Raw genomic sequence first — 22,830 nt, forward strand, 5'->3', positions numbered from 1 at the left:
CATTTTTGGTTCAGTTTATAAAAAAAACACTATGTCAGAAAAATACAAAAGTAATATATTTTTAAACAAATTAGATCTTCCTTTCTCCCTTCCATCCCTCCTGTCCTTCACTTGATATTGCAAGATATGTTTTTGGATTTTTAGACTTAAATGTATCTTCTTAAATGACATCTATAGTGATAGTAAAATGACAGTAAAAGTACCGTTTCGATCATAAATATGCTTTCTTCCAAAACCAGCTCCAAGTGCTCCTCCACAAAGTGTTTCAGTCACCAAGAATGATGGAAATGGCACTGCAATTGTAGTAACTTGGCAGCCTCCCCCAGAGGATACCCAAAATGGAATGGTTCAAGAATACAAGGTGATTCATAGTTTTAACTAGACAAATTATTAGGAAATATTTATACAGAGGTTTTTTGTGGTTACGTAGCTCCATCTGGTGGTAAAAATCAACATATTGTGAAGTAACACTCTTCACAAGGATTTCAATATATTTATAATGTTTTCATGTTAAAATAATATTAATGATGATATCCTATAGGAACAAATTGCATATATTTGTTGCTTAGAATCACTACTATAAGTAAAAAGTTATTTAAATAAAAGACTGAGAATGCTGAAAAATTAGCTATACAAAACTGAATTCAAATAAATATGTCTGGGTTAAAATATACATTTAACTAATCATGCAGTTTAGCTGTAATACTAAATAATATTGTATAGTTTCTTTCAGGAAAAAAAATAAATCTAGTTCTAGATTATATATCAGTATTAGGGTAGGGCTGAATATTTAACATCCACATTACTGAGAATATAGATTTAATATTTCATTTTCAAGTCATGAGTTGCCCTTCAGTTAAAACTGTTAAAGTGGGCATTAATGTCAGTGAAAAATTAGAAGTATGATTTTACAGTGCTTAACTTTTAATTTTATCTTCAACTTTCCAACTGTTTTTGAAGAATTAAGATTTTAGAAACTATCAATTGGGAAAGTTGATTTAAGTTATATTCCTTTCTTTTAAAAAATGTGTTTAAAGGAGAAATTAAGAGTGTATCTTGTGACTGACTAATTAGATTAGATTCCAAGTTTAGTTCTTGGGAAAAAATACACAGTATAATAGGACAATTTCAATCAACTTTTAAAAAAAGTTCTTCAGTACAATTTCGCAATATTACTTATAGCACATCTATAATCATCTAGTAAATTAAATATACATATAATTTAACTTTCTTGTAAAAGTCCATGTAATCAAATTGTATTTATGTTGGATGACTTTCAACAAGGTGTGCCTTTTCTTACTGTCCTATTGTCCTCTTTTATCGTTATATTTTTTACTTATGTTTATACAAACTACTACTATCCTATACATGTTTGACAAATAAATAAATAAAATAAACTTTAAACTTTTGTTTTTAAATTTTATAAGTTCTAAAGAATATACAGTAATAGGAATTATTTATTTCATGTGTTTTTGTTTGACATTTCTTCAGCTTTTAAAATAATATTGATCATACAGAATTAACATTCCAGGATGTTAGCTGAAGACATCTTGCTTTGGCTGAGCTTTTCGAGGTTCAGGCAGGCTCAGCCTTAGTATTTAAATGATTAGTATGTAGGCAGCAATAATTGGGCCTATAGGGTAGACTATAAGATAGCAAAACATTGCAGAGTAAAACAATAAAAAATACTTTATTGTTGCCAAGGAAATTCACAAGAGTCAAATTGAGGACGTTTGTGTATTTACCTTTATGTATCAAGCCCTATCAACTGACAGTACTTAGACAAAATAGGGGGGCCCACGGTGGCTTGCGTGATAAAATGCTGGGTCTGCACACAGTTCATTCCCATGAGTGAATAAACCACAGAGGACAGGTGTGAAATTCAGCAGGTTCTGGAGAACCGGTAGCGGAAATTTTGAGTAGGCTGACCTCAGAGTAGGGAGGAAAGGGGGATTTTGCAGTGTTCTACCCCTGGAGTGGAGTGGGAATGGAGAATTTGCAGTATCCTTCCCCTACCATACCCCTCAAGCTACACCCACAGAACCAGTAAGGAAAATTTTTAAATTTCACCCCTGGCATAGGCACAAGAAAGGAGCCTCCCCAAATGCTTACCAGCATTCAGGCATCCCATGAGTAAAGATAACATTGCCCCCCTCCCCCAATTCCTTTCACAGAGGCAGTCAGCCACCTTGGTGATTCCTGTCTAACGCGTGCCATACGCTTTTTAAAAAGTAAGAAAAAAAGAGTTGTAGTCCTGTTAGCATTTAAATGGAAGAATACCAGAAAATCTTAGAGTAATGAGTTAATTTTGGAAGTTGTGGGAAAGCATAAGTAGTGGAAAATTACTTGTGTATTGTGCCAAAAAATCAATGAAGTTACCAGGAGTTTAATTTTATCCCAAAACACTTAACTTTTTACACCACTCCTATTTCAGTTAGTAGATAATTATTAACAAGTTTTAATATTGTTGATTATGTTCCATTGAAATTGTGGCGATGTCTTAATATTGTAATCTAACAAAAATAATTCAATAATATTAGTATACAATTTATAGATCTTCTTCAGATGCAATGAACAAAATTTTACTTCACACTACATTACAAATAGCATAAAAATATGTTGTCTCTAAAGCAGGCTGAACTGACTAAATTTACATTTTTTGCAGTTTATTTATTTATTTATTTGATTTTTATGCCACCCTTCTCCTTAGACTCAGGGCGGCTTACAACATGTTAGCAATAGCACTTTTTTTAAACAGAGCAGCATATTGCCCCCACAATCTGGGTCTTCATTTTACCCACCTCGGAAGGATGGAAGGCTGAGTCAACCTTGAAATGGAAATTTCAAGTTATGGAAATGACAAATTAATATACAACTGAAATATTAGTTATGAAGTTGTACGCATGATATCAGTTTATTGATTGCATAAAGTTGAATTTAATAGACAGTTGGTTTTAAATTGTCCATTCAATAAATATTTTTATGGTGATCCTTTTGTAAATAATTTCTAAAAAGAGATTACACATGTTGACATGAATAACATGTTTTGATAACATGTTTGTTTTGAATTTTGTTTCAATTTTTACAGATATAGTTCTTCTGTAAATATTAGGTGGTAAAAATCCAATGTTCTACTATCAAGGAGTTCTAAGATACTGATGTTTGCTCCAATAATGCTTACATTAGTCATGCATTTTTAAAAATAAACCAGTTATTTTATTAACTTAGTTTTGTGCTATTTTTATCAAGTTGTTAGCAGCCATTACAAATGTGTATCCGTATAGCTAAATTCATCTTTATGTGTAAAGCAGAAAATATCATATGGTGCATTTTAATCCATGAAGAAAAATATTATTTTTAAAAATTCCTTCTAGGTTTGGTGCCTTGGAAATGAAAGTCGATACCATATAAATAAGACTGTGGATGGTTCTACATTTTCTCTAATAATTCCATCTCTAGTTCCTGGTATTAAATATAGTGTTGAAGTAGCAGCAAGTACTGGAGCTGGAGCTGGAGTGAAGAGCGAACCACAATTTATTCAGTTAGGTGAGCCATTTATAATGCTTTGTTGAACATTTAGATTTTTATATAGTGTAGTGAAGTTTGGCACGTTCTCTTTTGTCTGTACAGAATAAGGAACAAGCATAACTTGCTTTTGATAAAGAATCTTATTTTTCTTTGTTTTATTACTGTGTTATAGATTAGGGGTGAAATTCAGCAGGTTCTGACAGGTTCTGGGGAACTAGAAAAAGAAATGTTGAGTTATTCAAATACCACATCTGGCTGGCCACAAAATGGAGTGGGAATGGAGTTTTGCAATATCCTTTCCCCAGGAGTGGTGAGGGAATGGGGATTTTGCAGTATCTTTCCCCTACCACGCCCACCAAGCCATGCCCCCAGAGCCAGTAAATAATTGAATTTCATCCCTGTTATAGATCCTTTTCAATCCATAGGTTCTGTAGCTATTAACATATTTGCTGTCATTATTTACTGATAATGAACTTCACAACAGTATGTCGGGAATCTGAAGGACTCCCTTTCTGTTGAAAGTTACATGCTTTGACTTGCTATCTCATTGTCACCAAATGTATTTATTTATTTAATTAATTAATTATGAATTGATAAACCTTATAAATCACTTTAGTCACCGGCAATTCTAAGTAGTGAACTGTAGCTAATACAGAAATAAAAACAATAAAATCCAATAAAACAATTACAGTTAAAATTATAATGTAAAGATACTTATAATATATTTGTCACTTGAAGCTTTACAACAGTCAAGGCTTTCCAGAACTGCTAGGAGGCAAGTTGTTCCAGGACCTTGCATTCTACATGAATCATACCAGTAGCCAGTGATAATAGTAAGGCAAGCATATGCTTTGGTTTAATCTGTGATTCCAAAGCCTAAAGTACCGTACCAGATGGAAACTGTAAGTAGGACATAGACTAAGGCGGGGTACGCAAAGTTGGCTCTTCTATGGCATGTGGACTTCAATTCACAGAATTCCTGAGCTAATATGATTTTCTAAGTCCACAAGTCTTAGAAGAATCAACTTTGCCTATCCCTGATCTAAGGAAACAGGTTACGATTTCAGTTTTTCTTATAAAGCTCCTATCAACTGCCTATCCTAGGCTGATCTGGCACTCTTAGTAGTGGTTACTATAATGGACAATGTTTCTCACAGAAACCCACCATTCAATCTTTTAATCTTTAGCAGTAGCTGTATTGGGGGTTTTGGTTAGAAGATTAGACCTGAGATGTCATGTGGAATGGTTTTATTTCAGCCTTGGATTCCTATGCTTGAGGTAGTTTTTGTTTTCTTTTTTAAAAGATATTTGCCTATTTTCTAACTAAAATGGCCCTTTAAAATACTACAGAGTTGCTGAGGAGCAAACAGAAAGTGTTTTCATTATTCAGTGAACATAGCCTTTCAAACCAGAAATAGGAACACCATGTTTTATTTTAGGTATGATATAAAGGAGTTTATTGTTTTTGCCAAAATAAAAGTCAGTACCCTTCCACTGTAGGTTCAGTGCTGAATTACATACATATATATACTATAATCAACAGTTAATTATTTTCTTATAGCTCTTCTGGAATTGTTCAGGAGACAGGCTTTAAGACACATCATTTTTCTAGTACAAGAAAGTCATAAAACAATTAACCTATGTGCATTTATTAGAAGCTTCACTCAAATAATTATGCATTTTAATTGTATGCTTCATGTCTTAGACATCTCAAATGTAATGAATGTTACTGCTGCAACAGCTCCCATTATGAAGTGTATTTTGTGAACTAATTAACATGGCTTTTGTGATAATATGCCAGCAAATGCAAATAACCGAACTCCCTAATGTTCTTTTGTGTTAAGCTGTAACCCCTACAGTGGACTGAATAGAGCCTCACTAATGCTATTAGTGTTTCTCTCTGTCTCTCTCTCTGTGTCTCTCTCTCTCTGTGTGTGTGTGCAATTTTGAATATTTTATATTTACATTTGTTTCAATGTTTTAAAATGTCCAAGAAAAATGTGCCTAAGACTTTGTTCAAGTATGACATCAACATGTTATCCATCTGAAAAGGTTTGCAAAGTCAAATAGATTTGTCTTGTTGTCATAATGAATTCACAAATTAAAAAATGTGTTTTCATTGGCTAAAGTTAGTTACTTTTTTATTTGGTAAGGTTCATTCTTTGCTTGTTCATAGAATAAATGTTAAATTTGAGAACTTTAAATTGAAACATTGAAAAGTTTGGATAGATGCATATTTCATGCATAATGATAATATTCAGTAGAAGTATTATACAGATTAATGTTTCATTTATGATAACATTTAAAAGGAAAACCTGAGAATTGGGTTGTGATTTTGTATCCCTAGGAGGCTATAACTGTAATGTTGTACTCATCACATAAGAAATTATGCAGATATCTGTAGTGTAAACTGAATATCATTATCATTATGTTAATTAGCTCACTAATATGTTCCATTAGAACGAAAGAGGTTTAAGGAGAGTTTTTGTACTTTGACAAACTTGACACACTTACTGCAATAACTGTATATGTAGAAATTTGGTTTGGAATATCATTTTATTTGTTTTATAATATTTTCCTTTTTTTAGTATGACTACTTGTGTTTACAATGAATTAATACTAAGTGTTGATGTAACAGGGAAAACACATTTCACTGAAAAGATTTTTGATGATATTATATAAAGTAAAATTTTAAAATGTATTACCGTATTTTTCGCTCTATAAGACGCACCTGCTGATAAGACGCACCTAGATTTTAGAGGAGGAAAATAGAAAAAAAATATTTTAAGCCAAAAAGGGGAGAGGAAGGAGTGAAAGAAGGGAGTGAGGGAGGAAAGAAGGGAGGAAGGAAAAGGAAAGCAAGAAATGGAGGGAGGAAAGGAAGGAAGGAAGGAAAGAAAGAAAGGGGGAAGGGACAGGAACAGAGGAAGAAAGCAAGGAAACTTATGAAAGGGGAGAGTAAGAGAGGAAGGACTGAAGGGAGGGAGGGAGGGAAGAAGGTAGGAAGGAGAAAGAAAAGAAGAAATAGAGGAAGGGAAGGTAAAAGAGAGAAAGAAAAAGAGCAAGAAAGAAAGAAAGAAAGAGAAAGAAAGAAAATGAAAGAGAAATAAAAATAGAGAGGGGGAATGAAAGAAATGGAAGGAGGGAAGGAAGGAGAGAAAGCAAGAGAAAGAAAGAAAGCAAGAGAAAGAAAAAAGAATGAAAGAGCAAGAGAGCAAGAGAGAAAAAGAAAGAAAGAAAGGCAACTTCAAAGAAAGGCTCACTGAGCATCTCTCTCTCTCTCTTTCTATCCCTCTTTCTTTCTTTCTCTTCCTTTCTCTCTCTCCTCTTCCTTTATCTCCTCTCTCTCCCTCCCTCTCTCTTTCTCTCCCCCCTCTCTCCCCCTTTCCCTCTCCCTTTCTCTCTCTCCCTCTCTTGCTATCTCTCCTCCCTCTCTCTTTCTCTCCCCCCTCTCCCCCTCTCCCTCTCTCTTTCTCCCTCTCCCTCTCTTTTTCTCTCTCCCCCTCTTTCTCTCTCTTCTCACTTTCTCTCTCTTGTTTTCTTTCTGTCTCTGGCTTTCTCTCTCTCTCACTCTTTCTCTCTTTTTTTCTTTCTCACGCTCTTTCTTTCTCTTGTTCTCTCTCTCTTGCTATCTCTTTCTCTCCCCCCTTTCTCTCACTCTCTCTTTCTCACTTTCTATCTTGCTGTCTGTTGCTCTCACTCACTCTCGTTCTCTCTCCGTTCTTTTCAGCGGTGACGGGTCCGGCGAAGGTGATATTCAATGTCGGGGGCGCTCGGGCGGTTGCGCGCGCTCCCTATCTCCCTGCTAGCCCACTCGGAATATTCAAAATAAGAAAAACCTTTGCCGGCAAAGGCTTTTCTTATTTTGAATATTCCGAGTGGGCTAGCAGGGAGATAGGGAGCGCGCGCAACCGCCCGTGCGCCCCCGACATTGAAGACCTCCGCTGAGAAAAGCCGAGAGGAAATGCCGGCAAAGGCTTTTCTCAGCGGAGGTCTTCAATGACGGGGGCGCACGGGCGGTTGCGCGCACTCCCTATCTCCCTGCTAGCCCACTCGGAAATAAGAAAAGCCGGCAAAAGCTTTTCTTATTTTGAATATTCCGAGTGGGCTAGCAGGGAGATAGGGAGCGCGCGCAACCGCCCGTGCGCCCCCGACATTGAAGACCTCCGCTGAGAAAAGCCTTTGCCGGCATTTCCTCTCGGCGTCAAGGAGGCTCAGCGGCGGGCGGAGAGAGGGAAGGGGGGCAACGGGGTCCCTCCTGGCCTTGGCGGGCCGCCCGACCCTCCCCACCTCCTGCAAACGCGGCGGGCGGCGGGGGAAGAGCGAGGAGCCGGTTCTGGCGGGCGCGGGGCTTGGCTGGCTGGCTGGCGGGGGGAGCGCCGCTGGTGGTGCGGAGGGGGCCAGGCAGCAGCTAGCCAGCCAGCCGGCGGGATGGCGCTTCCGAGTTCGCAGCCTCCCGCCCCCCTCCCTGCCTGCATCTTCGCTCCATAAGACGGGGCTGATTTTTCTTCCGACTTTGGGAGGAAAAAAACTGCGTCTTATGGAGCAAAAAATACGGTATATACTCCATGATTATAATCGTGTACAATGAATGGTTCAGTAAATAAGTCAGTGAACCAGGTTACAATAATAAGATATGATAATGGTGAAATACTTTTTTTTGAATGAATGTTTTATTGTTGTTGTTGTTTTGTTGTTGTTGTTGTTGTTGTTATTATTATTATTATTATTATTATTAATATTATTATTATTATTATTTAGATTTGTATGCCGCCCTTCTCCGAAAACTTGGGGCGGCTATTATATATTATAAGCATATATTATAAGATTTAAACATATTGCTAAGGAAAAAAATGATATGTGTCAGTATGTGTATATGTGTTTTATGGAGAATGGCAGTTTGACTTAGCCACAGCATAACAGTTTCACTAAAGTTATGTATTCCTCTGAGCTGTGATAGCTAATCAAAAATGATTAGAAATTATAGAAGCTGCAGCTCTAATATATCTATATATTATATATAGGGAACAAAATTGGGAAAAACTATTTTAATTGCTTGTTCCCATATGGCTGCTTGAATTAACCACATCCTAAATTCTAAAACAATAAAAGACATACAAACAATTACAAATATTATAGTAATGCAACATAAGAATTTGATTGATTGATTGATTGATTGATTGATTGAAGAACATATGTATGACTGCCCACTCAGTGACTCTGGACAGCTTTGCAGTGTGTAATATGACAAAATGCCTAGTCATCATTATGGCTTCAAAATTATATCATATACATTATATAAAATAAAAATTTCATTCATAAAGAAATAAATTATGGAAATGTTTATCAGCTGCTTATGTATCACAATCTTTTTTGTTGTTAGTTGATGATGGTATACATTTTTCTATCTGTTTATGCGATTTTTATTTTAATGAAAATGTTAATGTTTGTACCCTGTTTCCTCCAAAATAAGACATCCCCTGATAATAAGCTCAATCAGGCCTTTGAGTACATGGCAATAAGGACAAGCCCTTATTTCGTGGTTCAAAAGAATATAATATAAGAATATACGTAATACAGCAGAAATAGCTAAGTAGCACTCCGATATAATTATAGTTATCTAACTTATATCAGTTTGTTTACCATTTTATTAAATATATCAGAGAGAATAATAAATATAATATTGTGAATTTCTTATAAGTAACATTATTTTATTTCTAGAATCAAACTTGTAATATTGTAAACTTCCTCTTTCAGATTCCTATGGAAACCCTGTGTCATCTGAAGACCAAGTCAGTTTAGCTCAGCAGATTTCAGATGTTGTAAAACAGCCAGCATTCATTGCTGGAATTGGTGCTGCTTGCTGGATTATTCTTATGGTTTTCAGTATTTGGTTATATCGCCATCGGAAAAAACGAAATGGTCTTGCCAGTTCTTATGCTGGTATCAGAAAAGGTATTTTGCTGCAAGTTTTATAAATATAATCAATTTATCTTCATCACTTAAAATCTAGAAATTATTTAAATTAACATTGACAACTTTTCCAAGACCTATAGTATTTAAAATGTGTCATAAGCATGTGTTTTAAGCAAAGACTGGATTGAATTATTATTAATTTCTTAGATTATGGCTTCCTTCTCAGGCAAGAATATTTTATTATTTTGAAGAATTTATATTACTGGTATACTGGAACATTAAATAATTAAATAATAAAGGACTATATCCTAATATATACAAGTATATTAACACTAGGATTAGTAATGGTAGCTGGCTAGAAGCCAGAAATAAGAAATAGGAGGAATAATAGCACATATATTTTTCATGCAATAGAATAAAAGCAATAATTAGAGGGAATAATTAGAGGTTGAAAGAGGGCAGTAATATGTTAACTGAAATAATATTGTGATTTGCATTAAAATGGAACATTGAAATATTGAATAACTGCTTTAAAACAAATATGTATATTAACACTAGGATTTCATAAGTTTGATTAATGTAACAAATATCATTAATATTATTATTGACATTTGTCCCATAATGAACGATACTCGGATGATGTACTGTTCTTGTATTGATGTCAATGTATATTCTAAAAATAAAAAACCCCAAAATTAAAAAAGAATATATATTACTAGTATATTAATTTGAACAGCTTTTTTTTCACTGCTTCAGCACTCAGAGAAAATGTGATTAACCCCAGTGGAATGTGATTCCAATAACTATACTGCATTTTCATTAACATATATACATACATGCATGCATGCATACATACATACATACAGTACATACATACATATGTTTATTTATTTACTGTATTTTTCGGTATATAAGACGCACTGGTTTATAAGACGTACCTAGATTTTAGAGGAGGAAAACAAGGAAAAAAGCATTCTGAACCAAATAGTGTAGTATTACATTGTTTAATAACATTCCAGTGTAGCAGAATACTTTTTACAATCATTTATACTTTTTAAAACTATGCACACCATTTACAAATTTCAAACTTGACAGCTTCAAGACTTGTGGACTTCAATTCCCAGAATTCTTCCACCAGTCATGCTAGCTCAGAAATGGGAGTTGAAGTCCACAAGCCTTAAACCTGCCAGGTTTGAAGACCCATGCACTCCTAATCTCTAACTCAGGAGTCTTCAAACTTGACAGAATTAAGACTTGTGGACTTCCAACTCCCAGAATTCCTCCACCAGTCATGCTAGCTCAGAAATGGGAGTTGAAGTCCACAAGCCTTAAACTTGCCAGGTTTGAGGACCCTTGCACTCCTAACCCTCTAACTTGGGAATCTTCCAACTTGCAGCTTTAAGACTTGTGGACTTCAACTCCCAGAATTCCTCCATTAGTCATGCCAGACTTGACTCCCCTCCTGGTTCTCTACCCCCATCCCATACCCACCCACCCCATAGTTCAGATTCACACCCCCTTCTGCTCTATCTGGACTTCGAGCTGGCATCGCTCTGCAACTGCATGACAGCTCCAAGCTCTGAAGAGCAGCTGCAAGTGGGAAACCAAGCTCAGCTGAGGAAAATCTGATGAAGCCTAGACACCTGGAATGGGCTGGAGTGTGAGTTCGGCTGGGGGCAGTTAGCTTTCCACCAGGTTCTTTTCTTTGAGAGAGAGAGAGAGAAGGGGGTGGGCAAATAACCAGCTTCTCTAGAGAAAGAAATGTGTATCTCCCATCAATTGCAGTGTAATTCTGTTTTTCTTTCTGTCTTTACATTGCAATTGATGGGAGATGCACATTTCTTTCTCTAGAGATGCTTGTTATTCCCCCACCCCCTTTTCTCTCTCACTCTCTTTAAAAGAAAAGAACCTGGTGGAAAGCTAGTGCCCCCACCCCCATCTGAACTCACACCCCAGCTGATGGGTAGCCTTCCTCAGATCTTCCTTACATTGCAAGTAGAGCAATGGAAAAAACCCTGCAAAGAGGGATTGGAAAACATTCTCCTTTGCAGAGAGTAACAGTGAAAGAGCTGAAAGAAACTTACTCAGAGCAAGTTAGAGTAATGAAACAAACCCTGCAAAGACAGGGCTTGAAAACATTCTTCACAGAGAGTAACAATGAAAAGCTTGGGTACATTAATAACACCTGGTTAGGGCTGGAAAGAAATGTCTGGAGCAAGTAAAGCAATGAACCCCCCCCCCCCCCCCTACAAAGACAGAGTTTGGAATAAATTCTTGGCAAATATTAACAATGAAAGAGCTTGCAAATGGTAAGAGCTGGGAGCATCATTGGCACCTGGTTAGGGCTAGAAAGAAACATTGGGAGCAAATAGAGAATGAAAAAAAATCAAAGGCAGGGTTTGGAATACATTCTTAGCAGAGATTAACAATGAAAGAGCTTGCCAAGTGGTAAGAGCTAGGAACATTGTTAGCACCTGGTTAGGGCTAGAAAGAAACTTACTCAGAGAAAGTTAGAGTAATGAAACAAACCCTGCAAAAACTTAGGCCTTGGAAAACATTCTTCACAGAGAGAAACAATGAAAGAGTCTGCAAGGTAAGAGCTGGGAAGATCGTTAGCAGCTAGTTAGGGCTGGGGGGGGGGAAGCTGCATTCAGTGTATAAGACCCACCCTAATTATCAGCCTAATTTAGGGAGGAAAAAGGTGCATCTTATACACCGAAATTTATTTATTTATTTGATTTGATTTATATGCCGCTCCTTCCCCAAGACCCCAAGTACTGTACTTTACAATAGGAGCTTCACATAGGTTACACTATATTAATTATGTGTATGAATATCAACTTTATTCATTTAACAGTGATGGCAACTAATATCAAGCCTGTCACAGTTGCGGGAGACAGTTAAACAAATTATACAAGCTTACTTTTTGCCCCTGCTACCACCTGGAGATCTAGGCACAGCTAGGAGCTTTAAAAACTAGATACAATCTAATAAAAGACAGATGTGCTTATAGGTCCCAGGCTATAAGTCTGCTAAAATGACTTAAATGCTGTGGGAATTTCTCTTCTATCTTTTTTTAATAACCATGTTATAATTAGAGCCACATGTGGAGTAAGTAGCAGGACTTATCCCAAAGAAAGAGTTGAAAATGAACAGTTTTACCACACTGTAGTAAATGTCAACTTTTCAGTATGACCTTACGTATACAACAGACACCAAAAGTATTTAAAAATATAAAGAAGTTCTTTGTCAAAATGAAATGAACTTGGATAATGTAGTTCTACTTAAATTTTTTCCTGCAGTCGGTTTTTGGAAAAATCAACTGTTGGAAGAATCAATTGTTACACTTACATAGAATGTTAATGCTTAGCATCCAATATTAATAGTGTAACCTCTCGATAATATGAAGAAAAGGTCACAGAGTTGCATATTTATAAAACCTAATTAGAAAAATCTAAGATAAATATATTGTTGACTAATCCCTAGAATTTATGGTGACTTTTGTGCTGCTGTTTTGTTACATTATAAAATTGACAGGATTTAAATATCAAGGAAGTCAGGATATTCCAGAATTTAAAACATACATAGCAGAGTACCAATATTGAGAATTACTAATACCATAGACAGATTTCATGAAGCTGGAATAAAAAGTAATGTGTATTGATTACTACTCAGCCATGAAAATTAAATAATAATCTTCACACTACTTTAACAGTTCTTTTTTAAAGCTTTACTAATTGCATGGTCCCATGCAATCTTTTATTAAGATCAACATTTTATTGACTAATACTTTTAGCTAACTATAAGTGGAGCTAAGTCTATAGCATGCAGTTCGTTATTCTGATTCTTTGTTATTTTACTGTTTGTATTCTTACATATCTTCCAAATTTTAGTGTGAAATTAAATATTGTGCTCAATGAAATATAATTAATAAAATAATAATTTTAATCTGTTTTTTAATATTGGATTTGTACATTGTATATTGTGTTGTGAGCTGCCCCGAGTCTTTGGAGAGAGGCGGCATACAAATATTATTATTATTATTATTATTATTATTATTATTATTATTATTATATCACATTCATAGCATTAAAGTGTATACATATTGCATTAATTTCATGTAAACTTTGATAAATAAGTTGGTGGCTCAGTTGTAAACAGTTTTCTTCTATGATACTTTATATTCTTAATATTAAGCATTTAGTTCAGAGTAAAATAATGGCAATGTTTGCCATTAATGAACAGATGGTTATAACAGAAGTTATTTTGGATAACTTACTTAACTTTTTATCTGTGTGCGGGAGTATCTACTGTATTTTTCGGAGTATAAGACACACCGGAATATAAGACGCACCTTAGTTTTTGGGGAGGAAAATAGGGAAAAGAATCTGCTTACCAGGTATTCATCTGGCTAGCGTCCTTAGTCTGGTCAGCTTCAGGACATTATTTTAGGGCTTAAAAATGTTATTTTGAGAGAGTAACAATGAAAGAGTTTGCAAGCCAGTAAGAGCTGTAAACATCATTAGCACCTGGAAAGAAACAGTTTGGGCAAGTAGAGCAATGGGGAAAACCCTGCAAAGACTTAGGGCTTGGAAAACCTTCTTTGCAGAGAGTAACAATGAAAGAGTTTGCAAGCCAGTAAGAGCTGGGAACATCGTTAGCACCTAGTTAGTGCTGGAAAGAAACTTACTCAGAGCAAGTTAGAGCAATGAAAAAAACCCTGAAAAGACTTAGGGCTTGGAAAATATTTTTCGCAGAGAGAAACAATGAAAGAGCGTGCAGGATAAGAGTTGGGAAGATCGTTAGCAGCTAATTAGGGCTGGGGGGAAAAAGCTACATTCAGAATATAAAACACACCCAAATTATAAGCCTCTTTTAGGAAGGAAAAAGGTGCATCCTATACACCGAAAAATAGGGTATATGTTTATCTGTGTCTGTGTGAGTGTTTGTGTATGAAAATTTTATTAATACAGTATATCTATTCTACTTCTGAAGGACACTGAATACCTTTTACTTTGTGAAAAGAGTATCAGAAAAAAATTATAAGAGGATTACTAAGATTTTTTTTTAAGTGCTTGAATAGTTTACAGCATTGCTTTTAGAGTTTTGAAAATATTTTATCTTTTCCTTCAGTGCCAGTGCTCCAGGAAATTAGGAACAGAGACAGATATGGGACATGTTTAATAATAGGGTTTTATTCCTTCCTAAACATCTTAAGATGCTAGTCCAGTAGAAAAATATTTAAAAAGGCTTAAAATGCTGTCACTATCCCTACTTCAGTCTGTCATTTTTGTGGGAAGTTTACTAGTCCTAAACCTTTAGGCCAATGTAGACATAATTTATGTTGCTCAGAATATTAATATTGTCAAGAACATTAACTTCATTTTTCTTATTAGAAAAATATTTCCAGAACAAAATATAAAATATCTGCAAAAGAAAAAGGGTGAGATTAGTCCCCTTTGGAGGTCAAGATAGATAAGGCCTTTTTCCTGAATTACCTATTCTAAATTTTTGAGGTTCATATTTTAAATTGGTGAGCCAAGTTATTGTAACTAATTTATTAGTTGAAATTATCAAAACTAAACATACTACTTGTTTTAATAACATAAAAGAAGATACAACACTAAGAAAGTAACTAATAAAAGTTATACACTTTAAAGTACAATTAATCAAACCCCCACCATGTTAGTACATATGCCTAAAATTTATATATGGTAATCTTGTTTTATTTTTTTAAATTAAATAATTAAGACTATAACACAGTTACCTAATGTAGCAAACATTGCATTTTTAAAAAGTTTTGATAACACTTTAAAAGTGACCATAAACTTTGAGATTTATTGTAGGGCATTTTCCTTTCCTTTTTTTATTTTTGGTCTATGGAGTTGCAGCAAAACATAAACACCAAAAGGTCATTGAAAGGCTAAACCACACTTTATTTCTCTCAAGAGCACAATATACCAGAATGCCATTCTTCCTCCAAAATTCTATCTATATCAAACTACCATTTAAAACCACAAGGCTTGTTTTATTCGCTTCCGTCTGTCTAGATATATTTACTCTTTCTTTATGTTCTGTTATTGTCTTGATTTATACTAATGTTATGTGGTCTGTCCTTTCTTTCTTCAGCTTAATAACCAGTTTTTTATTATGTTTGATTTTTCAGTCCCGTCTTTTACCTTCACACCAACAGGTATATATTTGTACTTTTCCCTTGATAGTTTGGCATGTGTCTGTATAATGTGCGTATGTCACTTTCACCTTTTCATCTTCCTTGTATAACCAAACCCATTGTTGAAAATAGAAAGAATTAGTAATGTTACGGGAGGTAAGGTTTTATCACCGTAACTGTTTTTATCTGTTTTGTAGATTTAGCACTGGTATTTGAGTTAAAACCTTTTACACCATTGGGAAGAATATCCACAATAATTTATACCATCTCTGTTTTCATAATTCTGTTCAGTCTTAATATTTGCCCACTAAAACTCTTTTTTCATATAATAGTTCTTGAAGAACATTAGAAACTACATTAAAAAAGACAGCATCTTTTATAATAAATTTTAATTTATCAAACATTATCACTATTAAAATAGACATCTACAGAGATTTGACTTTACAACTTGCCATACACACTGCATAATTTCTGTCTCTATAATATAGGCTCTAATTCCAAGTAGTGTAGAATTTCAGATTCTGATGTCCTGTGCTTTAGGAAATGCCAATAAGACTTAATGTAGAAACAACATATGAATGATATTTAATTTAATGTGTAATCCTGTCTGAACTTTAACCTAGCTTATTATCCATCTTTCAAACTGATCCTTAAATATCCTTAAATGTCTACTACTCTTGAGTATTGGACAAATAGATTAGTAACAGTGCGGGGGAGGGGAATGATATATGTCTTTTGCAGAGGTTGCAATGCTCTATCTGCTATCTTACCAATTTTGAGCCATTCCTACAGATGTCAATGTAACAGTCATAAATATCCAGAGAAAATAGGGGTGTGCAGCTGTTGGGATCAGAAGCAGGATTTAGTATGGAGTATGTAGTTTGCTGTACTTGTCAGTGGCTCTTTAAAAAGCTATTTTTCCCCCCTCGGCTTGCGTAGTTGCCACCTAGGACAAGATGCCGTAGGAAATATGCATAAGGAAGCATTAAGTACACTGCAACAATGTTCCCATATTGATTCAAAGCATTTTTCCCACTTCATATTTTAGTAGCTTCTGTTAAACAGAAACATAAATAAATACTTCTTTCAGAAAGTATCCCAATAAACTGTGTGTTGTCAAAAGCCATTCTTAACATGAATGTTAACATTGTTTCTAAGGATTTATTACATCACAAAAATGATCTACACAATTCTATGTAAAAATAGTTTTATGAATCACTTGCAGAATATGAAAAGTTATTGACCCTAAAATTCTTTCTGGTGTTTTTATTATTTTTACTCCTCATTTGCTGTTAGCTTTGGATTAAATTTAAACATGTTTAGAATTGATCTGAAGTTGCAGATTAATATCAAAAGTGTGTTCATTCTGCTGATATTTTTAAACTGTTAGTTTAAGTATACTGCTACCATTGGGGAATTCATTCTCAACATTAACGTATTTAAACTCAGTCTAACATCTCTGAAAAATGAAATTATTTCTGTAAGTGGTGGCTTTCCAGTAAGGAACAAAGATTTCACAATCAATAATTTGAAATTAATGCTGTTTTAATCAAATTTTAAACTTTTATTTATTATCCTATTGCAATTATAAATATTAACCTCTGCATTGCAGACTGCCATTTTGGAGTTCTAAAAAGGTGGCTGATTTTTAAAACACTGATTTAATTACAAATCTTTCCATACTGCAGAGCAAATTCATTTAATGTATGACTCCTTTTCTGGCTTAATTCTTATTTATAAATGCACTGATAACCATTAAGCACATTTTAAAAACATATTCTTGTACTATTGTTCATAGTTTCCTCTAAGCTGAGCAGTGAGCAATCGCTCACTTAAAAATCATCATCAACTCAGAGTTTTCCAAACCTGCCCAGAAGCCGAGAGGGAAAGAGTGAGAGGGAAGGAGAGAGAGAGGAAGAGAGAGAAACAGATAGAAAAAAGAGAGGAAGAAAAAGAAAAAGAATGGGAGTAAGGAAGAGAGAAAGAAAATAAAAACCTAGTTTGAAACTAGCTCAACTATTTAAGTGGCATTTTGATATTGATAGAGTTGCCCTATTATGAGCTCACTGTTATAGACACACAGTACAGTATTTTATTTTGAAATTCTCTGAGGCAAAACAGGGTGGGTTTTTTGTTTGTTTGTTTGTTTGTTTATTTGTTTTTTCTGTGTCGCCCAGTCCCAAAGGGACTGCCGCTCAGACACTATACTTTTCCGCCCGCCCCCCCAAAAAAAATTAGAGGGAACACTGCTATTGTTCATCAAACAATATGCTTTGGAATTATCTTTCATTTTTACCTCAAAGAGGAGATGGGATAAAGTTAAGATAAGCAGTACAATCCTGTGAATATCTACATTAGTACAGTTTACTTATAGGAAAATCTGTATAGAAAACTCTGAAAAAATTAATATTTTAGATTAGGATTTCCTTAAATAAGCAAATGCATTTCTGAAGTTACCTATCAAGATTCATAGTTGATCTTGGTCAAAGAATTAACAATAATATTTTCTTATTTATCTTTCAGTAACATATCAAAGAGGAGGAGAAGCTGTAAGCACTGGAGGCAGGTAATTATGTTAATTTTCACCATAAAATGCAGCAAAATTATCTAGAATATTTCAAATTTAACTTTGCACACAGGCAAACAAGCATCACCGGAATTAAACAGCAGAGGGAGCACTTTAACCTCAAACTGTAAATTTTGCTATCATGAGAAAATGAAGTGACAAAAAAATTAAAGACTGAAAATTTTAGCTCTATTGCACATTTAATAATGCTGTTTAATCAAAAAGGTTTAAATTTAAACACTATTCTATAGGATAGACTTCTATGTTTCTATAAATTAAAAAAGGAAACTATATTATGATTTCTGGTTACAGAATAAATGAGAAATGAATGAAATTCCACTTGTTTTAAGGTGTTTATCACTGACAATGTGTTTTAACAAATAAATGCCATTAACATTTCACTGAAGGATTATTCATAAATTAATTATATTGTGAAAGAAGCAAAAAGTTCTTGATATTGTATTGAATCACTGGTATGCATTTTATCTGACTAGAAACATGAAATATTTTCTTTAAAAAGATGTTTACATTTTTTTAGGAATGTATGAGGTTTTGATTACATTTTTACTTCATAATCAGGAATGTGTAAATCCTTTAAAGTGGTACCGGGTACATTTTCAAACTGCTTGTTATATTGAAGTAGCTACATTTCTTATTTTGAGACCGTATCATAATCTTAAATGGCACTGATGTTTCTCTGACTGATTATGCAGACTTACTTTATAAGCAATATGACCTCTTGTAGTAACTACCATACTTTTTGGATTATCAGACACTCCAGACTATATGATGGACCTAGCTTTTAGGGAGAAAAACAAGACAAAAATATCTGCCTCCCAGCAATTTACCTCTTTGCAGCAAATACCAAACAGCCTGGTCAGCTTCAGCACAGCCTGATTTAACATGAGCAGCTGATTGGGGAGTGGATCTACCTCCCGGAATACCACCAATCAGCTGTTCCAGGCTGTGGGGAATCGCTGCCGCCCATTGCCATTGTCACCTCTTGCCGTCCCCCTGCTCCTCATTTCCAGCCTCTGAGCCACCTATCTCTGCCACCTGGAACAGGCTGAAAAAGAGATGTGCAGAGGCCGAAAGTGGGGCACATGGAGGTCGTGATAGGTGGCAGCAGCGATGGGTGGTGGTGATCCCTGCAGCCTGGAAAACAGCTGATTGGTGGTATTCCAGGAGGTAGATCCAATCAGCTGCTTGTGCTAAATCAGGCTGTGCTGAGCTGACCAGACTGTTTGCTGTTTGCCACAAAGAGGCAAATTGCTGGGAGGCAGAGACCAAAGGGGGGGAGCTGGCGGGTGGGCAGGGCTTCAGCAACATTCACTCTATAAGATGCACAATCATTTCTACTTTTTTTTTGAGGGAGAAGTGCATCTTATAGTCCGAAAAATATGATATTTCATTTTTTTAAATTTTCACTTTGTATAATAATCAATGATAAAAATGAAACACTTGGTAGATTTTGACATATAAAGGCAGCAGAACAACCTGGGAATTGGCAGTTGCTAATTTGTGAAGTCAAAATACTTATTATAAAATTATCTGCACCATATAAACTGTAATCCTTTATATTCTTCACATTAGTAGCCTTGAGAGAGGTAGAGGTGGAGATCCATGTCCCACTTTGAGTTTTCTATATCTTTTAGCAAATGGCTGAACAATATTAATTTCTAAAAGGGGGGGGGGGGTTACCAGCCAATACTAGACACATGAACAATGATTTTTTTTAAAGTGGAATGACATAAAATGGGAAATGAATAAACTGTAAATTTTATTTGAAGTTGTCTGCACATGTGTGGGATCTAGGTTTTATGTACCTCATCTCCACCCAGTCTGTGGAAAAATTGTCTTCCACAAAATGGTCCCAGGTGCCAAAATAGTTTAGATACCACTGATTTATGCAACTCACCTCTAGATTTCTTATTTACTAATATGTAAAAACGCATACACACCAAGTTTTTTATTTGAATTTTCTTGGCTTCATGAATAGCCACTATTTATTGATTGATTGATTGATTGATTGATTGATTGATTGATTGATTTGATTTGATTTGATTTGTATGCTGCCCCTCTCCGTAGATTCGTAGACTATAAGAGTGCAGTCTTACTCATAATGTTCAGGTTTGTTCCCCAAAAGTAAGAGTGTTTGTCCTGGGTATTTTTTAGTTTTTAAATAAAATTCTAGGTAATTTAATCTTTTCTACAGAGTATAATTTGCAGTGGGTTCCTCTCATGTGCCATCCAGAATATCTCAAACTCAAATAAAACAGAAAAGCATAAATTAATATAAACATTGCAGAATTCATTACAAAAAGTCTAGAAAATAATATTTGTTCATCTGAGCTATAGAATTACTACTTGCTGAACTTCTATATAGTTTCACATTTCTACAGCATTTATCAGAAATGTATAGTGAGTATTTTTGAAATATGTAATGAACTCAAAAATGATTTTCAGAATAGATATCAAGAAACAAGACACCTTTCATGGCAAGCCCATGAACGACTTTACTGCATTTTGATTTCTAGAATAATCATGAATATTTGGGACCGGTGGCTCTTAAGGATAATCAGTGTGTTCTTTTAAATTTACTTATTTCCTTTTTTTCAAAAATGTAACAACTGATGCATTAACTGTCTTTTTAAGGCCAGGTCTTTTAAACATCAATGAACCTACTACTCAGCCCTGGCTTGCAGATACGTGGCCTAATACTGGGAATAATCATAATGATTGTTCTATTAACTGTTGTACATCAGGCAATGGAAACAGTGACAGCAACCTTACTACTTATTCTCGACCAGGTATTATTATTTATCATTATCATCACCATCATTATTATAACAGTTCCAACTTTCCGGCACCTATATTGTTCGGTCACATCACATCAGTCACATTATATAAATATTCCTATTGCTATTTATATGCAGCCATATGTAGTACATAGATTTGAAGAACATAACAAGATATTTTATTTTTGTTTAAAATGTAGAATTTTAAGGAAATAAAAAAATTTCAAAACACAATGATGTGCTATAGCTCTTTTTTAGATACAGATATTTGTCATTCAGAAACAAGTTCAGGGTCCAAATTTAATACCAAAGAGTCAATACTGCTATCAAGAATCTTGGGGAAGGAAGATATTACTATCATGTGTCTTCTCTGTCACTATGTCTGTTCTGTGGAACAGCATTCTCCTGTGATGCAATTGACATAAACTGTTGTTCAATCTCAAGGGATTTAAGACCTGAATGTGGTATTTAGTCTAAATCCCATGCATTTGGTCTAAACGCTTCAAAAAGCCTTGTTAGTTGGTTTTTAATTCTTGTTTTATTAAAAATAACCTTTTTTCAACCTTAGACATTTAGAATATTGACCTTTTTGTATATATTGTTTATAAACCATGTTTGTTCCTTTGGTTTTAATTTTTTGTGTGCCACTTAGCATCACTATGGTAAGATGGACTTTAAAAATTGTATGCTGAGATAAATCAAGGAATAAATAAATTTGTTTCTGAAAGGACTAGTTGAAATAAAATTACCAAGGATCTGGATGAACTTTCATTAAGAGGTACATATAGTTTTGGAGCCATGGAACAGAATGATCTCCTTATGACAGCTTAGATGTTAATTTCCCTTTATTCAGTGTAACTATGTTGTTAGAAATTCATTTTGCATACCAAAGTCATGTGCACATAAAATGCATGCTGTAACTGAATATATTTTTGAATTTTTTACTTCCTAATATGGATAGCTGACTGTATAGCAAATTACAACAATCAGCTGGAGAATAAGCAAACAAACTTGATGTTGCCTGAATCAACAGTTTATGGTGATGTGGACCTCAGCAACAAAATCAATGAAATGAAAACATTCAATAGCCCAAATCTGAAAGATGGAAGATTTGTCAACCAACCAGGACAGCCTACACCATATGCCACTACTCAACTTATCCAGTCAAACATAAGCAATAATGTAAACAGTAATAGTAGTGATTCAAATGAAAAGCATTGGAAGCCATCTACACAACAGAAACAAGAAGTTGCACCAATTCAATACAACATAATGGAGCAAAACAAATTAAACAAAGGTAAATAGTTTGTAGTATTTACTTACTTTGTGTTTTAAATCTTGTAAAGAGTTTTGAAACTCTTTAAACAAAAAGGACAATTTGTATGCTACTGCATTCATAGTGATTTAAATAATTTCCAAACCGATTACTGTTCTGGACGTGGACTGGGATCTGGCTGGCTGCTTCAAGAATATGAGCTTTTCAGCTTGTAATTTTCAAACATTTCTTTTATTTTTCCTTCCACATTGGATTCGTCATTACAGATCTGGCATGCAAAAATGCGTTCCAATCTCACAGACTAAACTACGAAGTTATAATTCTTTCTAAAATAACAGTCTATCTACTTCTTATCTCTGAGTCAGGTTCACACTATTAAAAAGCAGTTTATTATTATTAGAGAGGCGGTATATGCCACTATTTTTGTTTCTAGCACTTTGAAGAAAAGCATCCATCTCTTCCATTCAATTTTGGAAGTGATGTAATTAATTAAATAATTTACACACTCTAAATAGCATATTAAAACCTCTCCCCCCCAATTTCATCTCTTCTTTTCTGTAACTTTCTGAACTTT

The 22,830-nt window shown here is 34.6% G+C and overlaps 1 protein-coding gene across 4 annotated transcripts in view; it reads left to right on the forward strand.

Annotated features, from left to right (window-relative positions):
* ROBO1 (roundabout guidance receptor 1) overlaps positions 1–22,830 on the forward strand; it is a 263,181-nt gene that overhangs the window by 203,783 nt on the left and 36,568 nt on the right. For 2 of the 4 annotated variants that reach the window (XM_070750258.1, XM_070750260.1), the window contains exons 15-21: positions 240–361; positions 3,375–3,546; positions 9,286–9,483; positions 15,611–15,637; positions 18,140–18,182; positions 20,838–20,992; positions 21,942–22,277. In XM_070750258.1, the coding sequence (XP_070606359.1) occupies positions 240–361; positions 3,375–3,546; positions 9,286–9,483; positions 15,611–15,637; positions 18,140–18,182; positions 20,838–20,992; positions 21,942–22,277 (1,053 nt within the window). The remainder of the gene's footprint in view (positions 1–239; positions 362–3,374; positions 3,547–9,285; positions 9,484–15,610; positions 15,638–18,139; positions 18,183–20,837; positions 20,993–21,941; positions 22,278–22,830) is intronic. The other 2 variants (XM_070750259.1, XM_070750261.1) reach the window with 1 other exon arrangement.

The sequence above is a fragment of the Erythrolamprus reginae genome, chromosome 4 (assembly GCF_031021105.1).
Source record: "Erythrolamprus reginae isolate rEryReg1 chromosome 4, rEryReg1.hap1, whole genome shotgun sequence".
In the NCBI taxonomy this organism is placed as follows: domain Eukaryota; kingdom Metazoa; phylum Chordata; class Lepidosauria; order Squamata; family Dipsadidae; genus Erythrolamprus; species Erythrolamprus reginae.